Source organism: Pan troglodytes, chromosome 6 (genome assembly GCF_028858775.2).
Source record: "Pan troglodytes isolate AG18354 chromosome 6, NHGRI_mPanTro3-v2.0_pri, whole genome shotgun sequence".
In the NCBI taxonomy this organism is placed as follows: domain Eukaryota; kingdom Metazoa; phylum Chordata; class Mammalia; order Primates; family Hominidae; genus Pan; species Pan troglodytes.
In genome coordinates this window covers 12,241,044-12,253,160 of record NC_072404.2, presented here as the reverse complement: position 1 = coordinate 12,253,160, position 12,117 = coordinate 12,241,044, and the positions used below count along the sequence as shown (strand labels likewise).

The window sequence follows — 12,117 nt, the reverse complement described above, 5'->3', positions numbered from 1 at the left end:
TTGGCACACCTGCTCTAGGATGGCTGGGACAGTGACTTAGCTTCTACACCTGTGACTAACCATTTTCATTCCATTCTACAGCTTTGACAATTATTCTGCCAATGTTATGGTAGATGGAAAACCGGTGAATCTGGGCTTATGGGATACAGCTGGACAAGAAGATTATGATAGATTACGCCCCCTATCCTATCCGCAAACAGTAAGGATTGCAGCTGATTTTTAATGTGTCTTTTAGAGTATATAATTCTCGAGCGCTTAATTAGTGCGTGTTACCTATGGACGTGCTTATATTGCCATCATTTGGGTATTGAGTAAATAGCAAACAGGGTGGAATTGGTTCCATGTAAACATCCCCCTAGATGCAAGCCCAGGGGTTTTGTGTTTTGAGCGTTACCAGCTGTTCCATTGTTGGGCATTTTACAGTCTTCCATTTAGCTTTAGAATAACTGTATGAAAGAGGTACTTTTTGTTTTGTTTTTGCAAACCAGTTTTTAACACCAATTAGTTTGAAGGCAGGTTTGCTGTGTGACATTTTTGTACCACAGAATCAAATTAGGCAGTTAAGATTCAGGTTTCTTTAAACCAAGTTAGTAACTAATCTCACAGGTTTAATACATTTTTTCCCACAAAATACATAATTTGTATGGATTTTGTGAACCATACAATAGAACCTAAATTTATTCAATGTAAATTGAAGTTTTGGTTTTGTAAAATGTATCCACTGTGTCGAATCAGAAAAAAAAGTTTAGTTTTGCTTCTGTATCAGACAACTAAGTGATTTATTTACCAAAGCTAATTAGAGCAGTAGCTGGTGAAAATGGGTACTTAGAAGACGTTGTGGTTAAAAGTTACTTTTCTTTAAGCAGTGGTTTTACTTGTGTATCATTTGCTTATCTTGTTACATGTTTGTTCTTCATTTTTAAAAGTGTCTTTGGAAGCAAAAGTTAAATATGCTTGAGATTCCTTGGGTTGATAACCTGTGTGCATGTCCTAGCTCTGTGACTTCAGGCAGGCTTCATCCTCTCTCCAGTCTTTGCCTGTTTCCTTGTAGGGTGAGATGAGTACATGTCACGCACGCATAACAGTCCTGGGTACATAGCACACACTGTGGGGCCAGCCGCTGTCAGAATTCTCCTGTTCCTCAGTGTGCGGGTGGGTCGGCCTAAAGAGTGCTGCTTTCCACGTTGTGCCCAAATGAGTGGAAGTTGTGTGGTGCTCAGCACACCTGGGTTGGCCGGAGGGATTGGGGTTGGGGTTGGGTTGAGGTCAGGAAGACATCCTAGAGAAAGGCTGGCTTTGAGCCCTGATTGATGGTGAGGCAGCCTGTGATTGATTCAACCAGTACTTCGTTGTAGGGGGTAATATGGGTGAAATAACTTAGTAGTTAAGTCTGCTGTATTAAAAATCAGTCTATAATCCCCAGACAATTCAAATTCTTCAGTATCTTAGGAAACTCTTCTATACCCAGTGGATGTTTAATAATTCAGATTGTAAATGGATTTAAAAACATACTGGCTGGTAGAGTAGGAGACTTCAGCCCACTGGACACATGTGGAAGGGTGTGGTGTCATTCTGAGAAACGAGAGCCACCCTGCTGTGACTCAGGGGGTACCGGGCAGGGTGAGGCCTCTCTAAGGAAGGCCTCACAGTAAGTCAAGGGTGACTTGGCAGGAGTCCCACTTTGTGTTCTGAGGAACACACAGATAAGGAAAGAGAACTCTCCTCAGCTTGAACAAAGCTGTAGAGTGTGAGGCCTGGTATCAAAGTAGGTGTTGTCCTCATAGGGCTAGAACTTAAACTTCATGTTTCCTCTGTGTGAGACTGTGGACTGCTTTCCTATAAAATATTTGAGGAGCAAGGAGGGAGTGGGACATGGTTCTTGCCCTCAGGTAGTTCACAGAAAAGTCCCATAAACTGTGTAAGACACCCTGTGCTAGCAAGGGGGTGAGCCGGGCGCTTAAGGAGCAAGAGGGGCGAGCACCCACCCAGCAGTGGAAGCATTCTTGTCTGGACTCCTTCAGAGATAAGGAAATTATCTTGACAACTCAGGGGCAGGCCACAAATGCTCAGATACCATTGTCTGGAAGGTCTCATCCCTTTGAGCCACACTGTCCTAAGAAGAACTGGATCTGGTAGTAACATGCTGGCACCTGGGTCTCTTGTTGATAAAGGGGAAACCTCTAAATTTTGTACTACATGGAATGTGGTCCCTGATTGCTGGCTCTGTGGTCTGCAGACCTGTTGATGTAGCTCATCCAAGACTGCTTAGACACTCTCCTGAAGGACCAGTTGGAAGATTTCTTATCTAGGGTGTCCTAAAAAGAGATGTTACATTTCTTGTGGTCATTTAACATTGGCATCCTCTCTATTGGGCAGCTCTGTCTGGCTAAGTCTGTTCAGACCATTCATTTCTTCTTCCTTCTCCAAAAGATGGTGAGCAGGTAGTCGCCATTCTTAGTTGAAATTGCCCTTCAGGTTTTTATTTTCCCAAATTACGTAATCCTTACATTATCTTCTCTTGAAAATCTTTGCTAAGTTCTGCATACTCATCTTCAGTTGCTATGCACAGAATCAAGTCTCGTCAGAGTGACGCTCAAGTCCAGCATCTTCCCTTGTGTAGATCACCTGTATTTATTTGCCTGCTTGTACCAGCATTGGTGGTGTGAGTGGGAGCCTAAGTGACCTGTCAGTGTCACAGCGAGTCCTGAGCCCTGTGTGTGTCCTGAGACTCAGGCTGTGCAGCGGGTTCGCTGAGATTCTGAGCCTCCATGTTGGGGTCAGCCAGGACCCCAGTGCGTCATGCCAGTTGTTTCATTTTCTCTCTAGGCTAAAAGTTGTTGTTGTTGTTGTTGTTTTTTGAGACAGAGTTTCGCTCTTGTTGTCCAGGCTGGAGTGCAATGGTGTGATCTTGGCTCACTGCAACCTCCGCTTCCCAGGTTCAAGCGACTTTCCCGCCCTAGTCTCTCAAGTAGCTGGGACTACAGGCATGTGCTACCATGCCTGGCTAATTTTGTTTTGTATTTTATTTTTTTTGAGACGGAGTCTCGCTCTGTCGCCCAGGCTGGAGTGCAATGGTGCGATCTTGGCTCACTGCAAGCTTCACCTCCTGGGTTCACGCCATTCTCCTGCCTCAGCCTCCTGAGTAGCTGGGACTACAGGCGCCCGCCACCACACCCGACTAATTTTTTATATTTTTAGTAGAGACGGGGTTTCACCATGTAAGCCAGGATGGTCTTGATCTCCTGAGCTTGTGATCCGCCCGCCTTGGCCTCCCCAAGTGCTGGGATTACAAATTTGGTATTTTTAGTAGAGACGGGGTTTCTCCACTTTGGTCAGGCTGGTCTCCAACTCCTGACCTCAGGTGATCCGCCTGCCTCTGCCTCCCAAAGTGCTGGGATTACAGGCGTGAGCCACTACGCTTGGCCAGTGCTAAAGGTTTTAAAGTGGTGGGCTAGACTCCTGTGATGGTAGATAAAAAGAAAAACTGTGATGTTCGGCTTGGCAGTTTTGAGTTTCAAAAGGCCTCAGCCTTTGTGAGGTTGGCTGTTACAAGTGCAGCCAGAGAGCACCAGGCACACACCTGTGGTTCAGCAGAACTAGAGTTGTTACTCTTCGCCGCGAGGGAAACACGCACCTGGGGGCTGTGGGAATTCGGCCCTCACTCTTACTGGCCGGGAGCAGGGGATATTTGGTGATTTTTGTGGTTTGTATGATGATCTTGGATTTGTCACTACTTAGAAACGATTATGAGTTGTTTTTTTTAAAGTTTACTTACTTTTGGTCGTATTTCAGCACAGTCACACAGGTGACCTTCTCTAATGTTAGTGTTCTGCGAGATGATTCTATTCAATAGTAACACCTCCACCAGGGCGAAGCTGCGAGTGCCAGGCTGGTTCTCATACGTCAGGGCTGCCTGACCCTTTTACAGGATTACAGGCGTGAGCCACTGCGCCTGGCCAGAATGTCTGTGTGTTTTAAAATTCCAAACCTGAAAGTAAAATCCAGGTGGATAGCATTTGGAAGAGAATAAAACGAAGTAGAAACAACACTACTTTTTTGTAGTGAGATCTCAGCTGTCCAGATGCCCGCCCTGTCTTACTCCATGGAAAGTGGACCCATCTGTTGTGGATGGTTCCACCAGTGGGCAGGAGGCCGTGGGTAGAGCAGCCCTGGCTACATTTACCACCGAGGAGGGAGTGGTGTGTGATACAGGAGTAACAAAGGCGTTGAAGGCACCACGTGTGTAACAGGCACGCGGGAGTCTGGGTTAGTCAGAAAGGGGAAAGCAGTGCTCAGGTTGACTGGAAACATAGGCCGGTGACCGGAGACAGCCTGAGGCTCCAGAACACACAAGTGACCTGTGAGGAAGGAAACTGAGAGACCCTGGAGAGACACCGGTGGTGCCCTCTCAGGTCCTCTGAGTGTTACGAGGACAGGGAAGAAATAGAGCCTCCCAGCCAGGGTCAGCCAGCACAGCCTCTGTATGTGAAGCGTCAGGACAGCGACGGCCGGGAGGAGGGGATGCTAGGAAGTGAGTACCAGAAGCACTAGACAGGGTTTTGGGAAGCTATATTTAGCTGGGGACGAAGAAGGAACAAGGAAGGAACAGGCAGATGGCATAGCACGGACGCCGGGTGGAAAGTGGAACTGCTCGCTCCTGTCGTGTGTGTCTCTTCTCCATCAAAAAAGAGGCTCTTAAAAATCGAAAGCATGCCACAGATACGATCAGAGGCTCTTTGGAAGCTGCATTTTTGTAACTGGTTCTCGATGATCCTCTCCCATGGTAAAGATTTGGCACCATATCAAGTCCTTGGGAGGACAAATCTTCAAAAATAGCCCATAGATGAAACCCAGATAGCTGTGGAAACTAATGTGCTCTTTGAATGTTAAGTCAGAAAAGCTTGAGTGGCCTGGCACAGTGGCTCACGCCTGTAATCCCAGCACTTTGGGAGGCCGAGGTGGGCGGATCACGAGGTCAGGAGATCGAGACCATCCTGGCTAACACGTTGAAACCTCGTCTCTACTAAAAATACAAAAAATTAGCTGGGCGTGGTGGCGGGCACCTGTGGTCCCAGCTACTCGGGAGGCTGAGGCAGGGAGAATGGTGTGAACCTGGGAGGCGGAGGTTGCAGTGAGCCAAGATCGCGCCACTGCACTCCAGCCTGGGCGACAGAGCAAGACTCCCTCTCAAAAACAAAAACAAAAACAAAAAAAAGAAAAGAAACCCCGTCTCTACTAAAAATACAAAAAAATTAGCTGGGCGCAGTGGCGGAAACCTGTAGCCCCAGCTACTGGGGATGCTGAGGCAGGAGAATGGCGTGAACCCGGGAGGTGGAGCTAGCAGTGAGCCCAGATCGCGCCACTGCACTCCAGCCTGGGTGACAGAGCAAGACTCTCTCAAAAAAAAAAAAAAGAAAAAGAAAAGCTTGAGTGAGATGAAATTAAAATAATTTTCTCATTTTGAGACAGAGTCTCGCTCTGTCACCCAGACTGGAGTGCAGTGTCACAGTCTCGCCTCACTGCAACCTCTACCTCCCGGTTTCAAGCAGTTCTCTGCCTCAGCCTCCCGAGTAGCTGGGATTACAGGTGCCTGCCACCATGCACGGCTAATTTTTTGTATTTTTAGTAGACACAGGGTTTCACCATCTTGGCCAGGTTGGCCTTGAACTCCTGACCTCGTGATCCACCTGCCTCGGCCTCCCAAAGTGTTGGGATTAGAGGCGTGAGCGCTTTTCTTAAAAGAGTTCCAGGGTTCTATGTTGGAAGAGCGAGTCTGTCAGTTTTTATTGGAACAAAGAAATGAATTGACAGCATTGTGATAAACACTGGAAGTGTCCCTTCTAAAATTTGTCCATGGCTGGAAGTGGTGGCTCATGCCTGTAATCCCAGCACGTTGGGAAGCCAAGGTGGGTGGAGCACCTGAGGTCAAGAGTTCGAGACCAGCCTGGCCAACATGGTGAAACCTGGTCTCTACTAAAAATACAAAAAATTAGCTGGGCGTGGTGGTGTGTGCCTGTAGTCCCAGCTACTTGGGAGGCTAAGGCAGGAGAAGCGCTTGAACCCAGGAGGCAGAGGTTGCAGTGAGCTGAGATCTCACCATTGCACTCCAGCCTGGGCAACAGAGCAAGACTCCGTCTCAAAAACGCTTGTCCTTAAGGGGTGGCTTCCCCCAGACCTATAAAGTAGCCCAGAATTGGAGGTCTTAGTGTCAGCAACAGTGTTGATTTTGATAATGCAAGTCTGTACATTCAAACCAGTCTCCCAGAACTAGGTGGGAGATAGGAACATTTCTGCATAGGAGACTTGGAATGTTCTGGCAGCATTAAAACCCTGAGGCCCGGCTATGTTCTGGGAGAGCCCTTTGTCTGGTAGGCATCATTTACAGACGGGTCCTTTTCCTGTGTGCTGTGGCTTCAACTAGGCTGTGTCTGAGAACTCAGATGGAGCACTTGAAAGTGCCCGTGGCTCCCGCCTGCCTTTGCGGTAAGGGACAGTGCAGAACATCTCCGGCTGTGCCAGCTGTTGTAGATTCTGGTGGGTGCTGCCATGGGAGGAGGAGCACGTTGTTGCCCCCCCTCAGGATCTGCCTGACCTCTGTCTTCACCATCGTTGAACTTAACGCCTGCTTTTGACCAGGTAGCGTGGAGTGTTTCAGTGGCATTTGTCATCGAAGATATGTTAGAATCTATTGTATGCTTTTGGATCTCTCCGGAGGGTTAAGACAAAATTCTAATAAAGAATCAATAAGAGGTTATATTGATTTTTGTGGTCTTCAGTCTGTACTAAACTCAAACCAAGTTCTCATGCATTACTAGGTTGGAGAAACGTACGGTAAGGATATAACCTCCCGGGGCAAAGACAAGCCGATTGCCGTATGTAAAACTTTCAGTCCACTTCAGTTTCAAGCTTTCTCTGTTCTCTCATTTCACTTCGTTTTCCTAGGATTTTTTATTAAGCCTCAAGCTCCTTGAGTGTTTTATATTTAATTCACTCAAGGTTGGGGTTTTGCTTGATGAAATAAACTTCATTAGAGTGTGATAGTTTACCCACCGGCTTGAATTAAAGCAGTTTGTGAACTGTGATCTTCCCCTCCTAAGTGAAAGGAGGGGAGAGTGAGAGGGCCCCTCTCCTGGCTGGTTGGAGATGCAGATATGGAGACTCCTCCTGGAAGCCCACCTGGCTGTGAGCCGAGCCGGAGCAGGACTAACCTTGTTGCCGGGGCCTTCTTTCTCCGCTTGGGTGTCCCGTGTGGTGGGGCTGTCTGGGCGTGGCTGTGCAGTGCTGCTGAGCTAACCCCACCGTGCTTGAGATGGTGTGCTGGGTGCCGCGGTGATTCTCAGACGAGCTTGTGCATGCGCCAGCATTCTTCAAATGCCAGTTATAAAAAGCTGTTGTGTGGGATGTTTCTTTCCCTTTCAGGTACAAGGTATCAGCTGGAGGGTTGAAAGTGTAGCTTGGGAATTGTGCGCATTTCATAAAGTAGCATAATTGCCTTTTTCCAGGAGAATATTTTAGAAATCTAGCATTTTAGAATTCTTGGGCATTTTTAAATACAGGTGAATATTTGAATTTGGTTTGACACAAAATACAGAATGGATGAAGCATGCAGATGTCTGGCGTGTGCCCCGAAGCACCCTCCACTCTGTCCTCTGCACCCACCCTTTGCGCCTCTGCGTCAGCCACAGCTGCCCCGGGAGCGAGTTCTCCTGAGGCCCTGGCTGTGCTGACTCTAGGGCAGCGTGAGGGTGGTTGTCAGCTGTGAAGGTGCCACTTACACACTAAGTCCTCCTTCCTTGTGGAGGGAAGGGCTCAAGTAGCAAATATTGGAGCCCCCGCTTGGTGCTGGGAGCTGCGACAGGCAGCTCCTGAAGAAGCAGTTTAATTGGAACCAGTGACCATCTAAAACTGTTTGTACTCTAAACCAGATTTTACAGAAATATTGGAATCATACCTTTATACTTGATTTTTTCTGTTTAGATAGTTAGGCGGAAAGGAAGCCTCCTGGGGGTCTGGTCTGATCCTCCTGATCCTTGAAGAGCTTCCAGCATCATTCCCCCTTCATGCTCCCCATTTTCATAAGTAACTGGTGGCTTGACATGCTGGGTTTGGTTTGGGAGCCCTCTGACAAACTGAAAGGGTGGATCAGGAAGCGTCTGACCACACCACTGGTAGACACGCTCTGCGTCCGACAAGTCCTTCCCAGCAACATGTAGAAAGCAAAGTGCATGCTTCATTCTAAGGTCGTTGTCTAAATGTTTCCCTGTGTTTCCTTTTTGTAGGATGTGTTCTTAATTTGCTTTTCCCTTGTGAGTCCTGCATCATTTGAAAATGTCCGTGCAAAGGTACGTGGGGATTTAAAGTGTGTATGTAAGTTATAGAATGATCCTCTCAGAAATAAATACTTTAAAATATCACTTAGCCTAGGAATTTTCAGTTATTTAAATTGGTTTTAGCAATTTGCTACTTAGGTACATGATTGGGTTTTTTTTTCTTTTGAGACGGAGGTCTCACTCTGTTGTGTCTAGGCTGGAGTGTAGTGGTGACATCAGAGCTCACTGTAGCCTTGAACTCCTGGGCTCAAACAGTTCTCCTGCCCCAGCCTCCTGAGTTGCTGGGACCATAAATGTGCACCACCATGCGTGGCTAATCTTAAAAGAATTCTTGTATAGCTGGTTTTGTAGACCCTGGCTTGTCTCAAACTCCTGGGTTGAAGTGATCTTTCAGCTTCAGCCTCCCAAAGTGGTGGGATTATAGCTGTGAGCCACTGTATCTGGCCCATCAGCAGTTTATTTTATTTATTTATTTTTGACAGAGTCTTTTTTTGTTTTTGTTTTTGTTTTTTTTTTTTTGAGATGGAGTTTCACTCTTGTTGCCCAGGCTGGAGTGCAGTGACGCAATCTTGGCTCACTGCAACTTCCGCCTCCTGGGTTCAAGTGATTCTCATGCCTCAGCCTCCCAAGTAGCTGGGATTACAGGCATGCACCACCACGCCCGGCTAATTTTGTATTTTTAGTAGAAATGTGGTTTCTCCACGTCAGTCAGGCTGGTCTCGAACTCCTGACCTCAGGTGATCCGTGCGTCTCGGCCTCCCAAAGTGCTGGGATTACAGGCGTGGGCCATCATGCCCGGCTGAGACAGAATCTTGCACTGTCATCCAAGCTGGAGTGCAGTGGTACAATCTTGGGTCACTGCAACCTCCCCCTCCCGGTTCAAGCAATTCTCCTGCCTCAGCCTTCTTAGTAGCTGGGATGACAGGTGCCCGCCAACACACCTGGCTAATTTTTGTACTTTTAGTAGAGATGGGGTTTCACCATGTTTGCCAGGCTGGTCTCGAACCCCTGGCCTCAAGTGATCCACCCGCCGCAGACTCCCAGAGTGCTGGGATTTCAGGTGTGAGCCACTATGCCCATGCCCGGCCTAATACGTGGATTTTTAAAGCTTCAGGTTCTGGTTCAGAAGTTTCCTGGGTCTCATTAAAATAATGAGGCACTCAGAATTGGTCTAATAAAAATAACGACCATTTCTTTCTACTCCAGTCTCTTTCACAAAGTTCTTAGTGAAAATGACAAGTGAGGCCCTTTAGTAGGGGCATTTTCAGTGGAGATAATAGCGGCAGACCTGAGACCTTGGGCTAGGTAGTTTATTCTCATTTCTGAACAGATGATGAATTTTCTCAGATGACCCTAAGAAATTGTTTTACCAAAAACAAAGTGATCTATTTGCTTTGGGAGGAACTCCCTTCCTTTTGTTTCTCTTCCCTTCCCCGCTTCCCCTGCGGTTGTAGAGCCCGTTCTGTCCGGTCGTGGTTCTGTCCAGCCATAATCCGGGAGTCCTAGCTTGCTAATGGAACACCTGAGATGTTCCTTATGACTCAAGGCTTGAATTGAAGGTGGGAACCATGTGAAGCCTCGGTGGGGAGGCCTTGCCTGAGGTTAGGTGTCTGGCATGAGTGCCGCCGGCTGGGTGTGATTTAGGTGAAGGACATCTGTAAAGGAGCGTGTCACAACCTCTGTTCCTTCTTCACATCTAGTGGTATCCTGAGGTGCGGCACCACTGTCCCAACACTCCCATCATCCTAGTGGGAACTAAACTTGATCTTAGGGATGATAAAGACACGATCGAGAAACTGAAGGAGAAGAAGCTGACTCCCATCACCTATCCGCAGGGTCTAGCCATGGCTAAGGAGATTGGTATGGAATCCTGCGTTTTTCCTCCGCCTTGTACCTCTTTTATTGTAGTGACAGAGACTGAAGTCCAGTCTGGGAAAGGAGGGTGTGTGTCTCCCACTCAGGGCCTGGTGTACTCTTGGGGAACCAGCTGGCAAGGCCCTCTGGGTCTTAACGTCAGCGTTGGAAGGTGGAAGCAGGGCTGGGAGCCGGCAGAAGGCGCCCGGGCCCCAGGAGCTGCCTCCTGCTGGTGGTGTGATCAGAAGAGAGTGGGGTCGAGTGTACATTGCTGTGTGGTCGTGTTTCCTGTAGGTGCTGTAAAATATCTGGAGTGCTCGGCGCTCACACAGCGAGGCCTCAAGACAGTGTTTGACGAAGCGATCCGAGCAGTCCTCTGCCCACCTCCCGTGAAGAAGAGGAAGAGAAAATGCCTGCTGTTGTAAATGTCTCAGCCCCTCGTTCTTGGTCCTGTCCCTTGGAACCTTTGTACGCTTTGCTCAAAAAACAAAAAACAAACAAACAAAAAAAACGGTGGAGCCTTCGCACTCAATGCCAACTTTTTGTTACAGATTAATTTTTCCATAAAACCATTTTCTGAACCAATCAGTAATTTTAAGGTTTTGTTTGTTCTAAATGTAAGAGTTCAGACTCACATTCTATTAAAATTTAGCCCTAAAATGACAAGCCTTCTTAAAGCCTTATTTTTCAAAAGCGCCCCCCCCATTCTTGTTCAGATTAAGAGTTGCCAAAATACCTTCTGAACTACACTGCATTGTTGTGCTGAGAACACCGAGCACTGAACTGTGCAAAGACCTTCGTCTTTGAGAAGACGGTAGCTTCTGCAGTTAGGAGGTGCAGACACTTGCTCAGTAGTTCTCAGATGCGTAAAGCAGAACAGCCTCCCGAATGAAGCGTTGCCATTGAACTCACCAGTGATTTAGCAGCCCGTGTTCCCGACATAACATTGTACTGTAATGGAGTGAGTGTAGCAGCTCAGCTCTTTGGATCAGTCTTTGTGATTTCATAGTGAGTTTTCTGACCAGCTTTTGCGGAGATTTTGAACAGAACTGCTATTTCCTCTAATGAAGAATTCTGTTTAGCTGTGGGGGTGCCGGGTGGGGTGTGTGTGATCAAAGGACAAAGACAGTATTTTGACAAAATACGAAGTGGAGATTTACACTACATTGTACAAGGAATGAAAGTGTCATGGGTAAAAACTCTAAAAGGTTAATTTCTGTCAAATGCAGTAGACGATGAAAGAAAGGTTGGTATTATCAGGAAATGTTTTCTTAAGCTTTTCCTTTCTCTTACACCTGCCATGCCTCCCCAAATTGGGCATTTAATTCATCTTTAAACTGGTTGTTCTGTTAGTCGCTAACTTAGTAAGTGCTTTTCTTATAGAACCCCTTCTGACTGAGCAATATGCCTCCTTGTATTATAAAATCTTTCTGATAATGCATTAGAAGGTTTTTTTGTCGATTAGTAAAAGTGCTTTCCATGTTACTTTATTCAAAGCTAATAAGTGCTTTCCTTAGTTTTCTAGTAACTAGGTGTAAAAATCATGTGTTGCAGCTTTATAGTTTTTAAAATATTTTAGATAATTCTTAAACTATGAACCTTCTTAACATCACTGTCTTGCCAGATTACCGACACTGTCACTTGACCAATACTGACCCTCTTCACCTCGCCCACGCGGACACACGCCTCCTGTAGTCGCTTTGCCTAATGATGTTCCTTTGGGTCTGTGAGGTTCTGTAAACTGTGCTAGTGCTGACGATGTTCTGTACAACTTAACTCACTGGCAAGAATACAGCGTGGGACCTTTCAACCACTACAACAGAATTTTTTAAATTGACAGTTGCAGAATTGTGGAGTGTTTTTACATTGATCTTTTGCTAATGCAATTAGCATTATGTTTTGCATGTATGACTTAATAAATCCTTGAATCATA

At 46.7% G+C, this 12,117-nt stretch overlaps 1 protein-coding gene across 2 annotated transcripts in view; it reads left to right on the top strand.

The window, feature by feature from the left end:
* Window positions 1–12,117, top strand: part of RAC1 (Rac family small GTPase 1) — a 29,591-nt gene extending 17,474 nt beyond the window's left edge. Inside the window, exons 3-7 of one of the 2 annotated variants that reach the window (XM_016946007.3) lie at window positions 82–199; window positions 6,816–6,872; window positions 8,280–8,342; window positions 10,031–10,190; window positions 10,479–12,117. In XM_016946007.3, the coding sequence (XP_016801496.1) occupies window positions 82–199; window positions 6,816–6,872; window positions 8,280–8,342; window positions 10,031–10,190; window positions 10,479–10,609 (529 nt within the window). In that variant the 3' untranslated portion in view covers window positions 10,610–12,117. The remainder of the gene's footprint in view (window positions 1–81; window positions 200–6,815; window positions 6,873–8,279; window positions 8,343–10,030; window positions 10,191–10,478) is intronic. The other variant, NM_001246381.1, reaches the window with a different exon arrangement.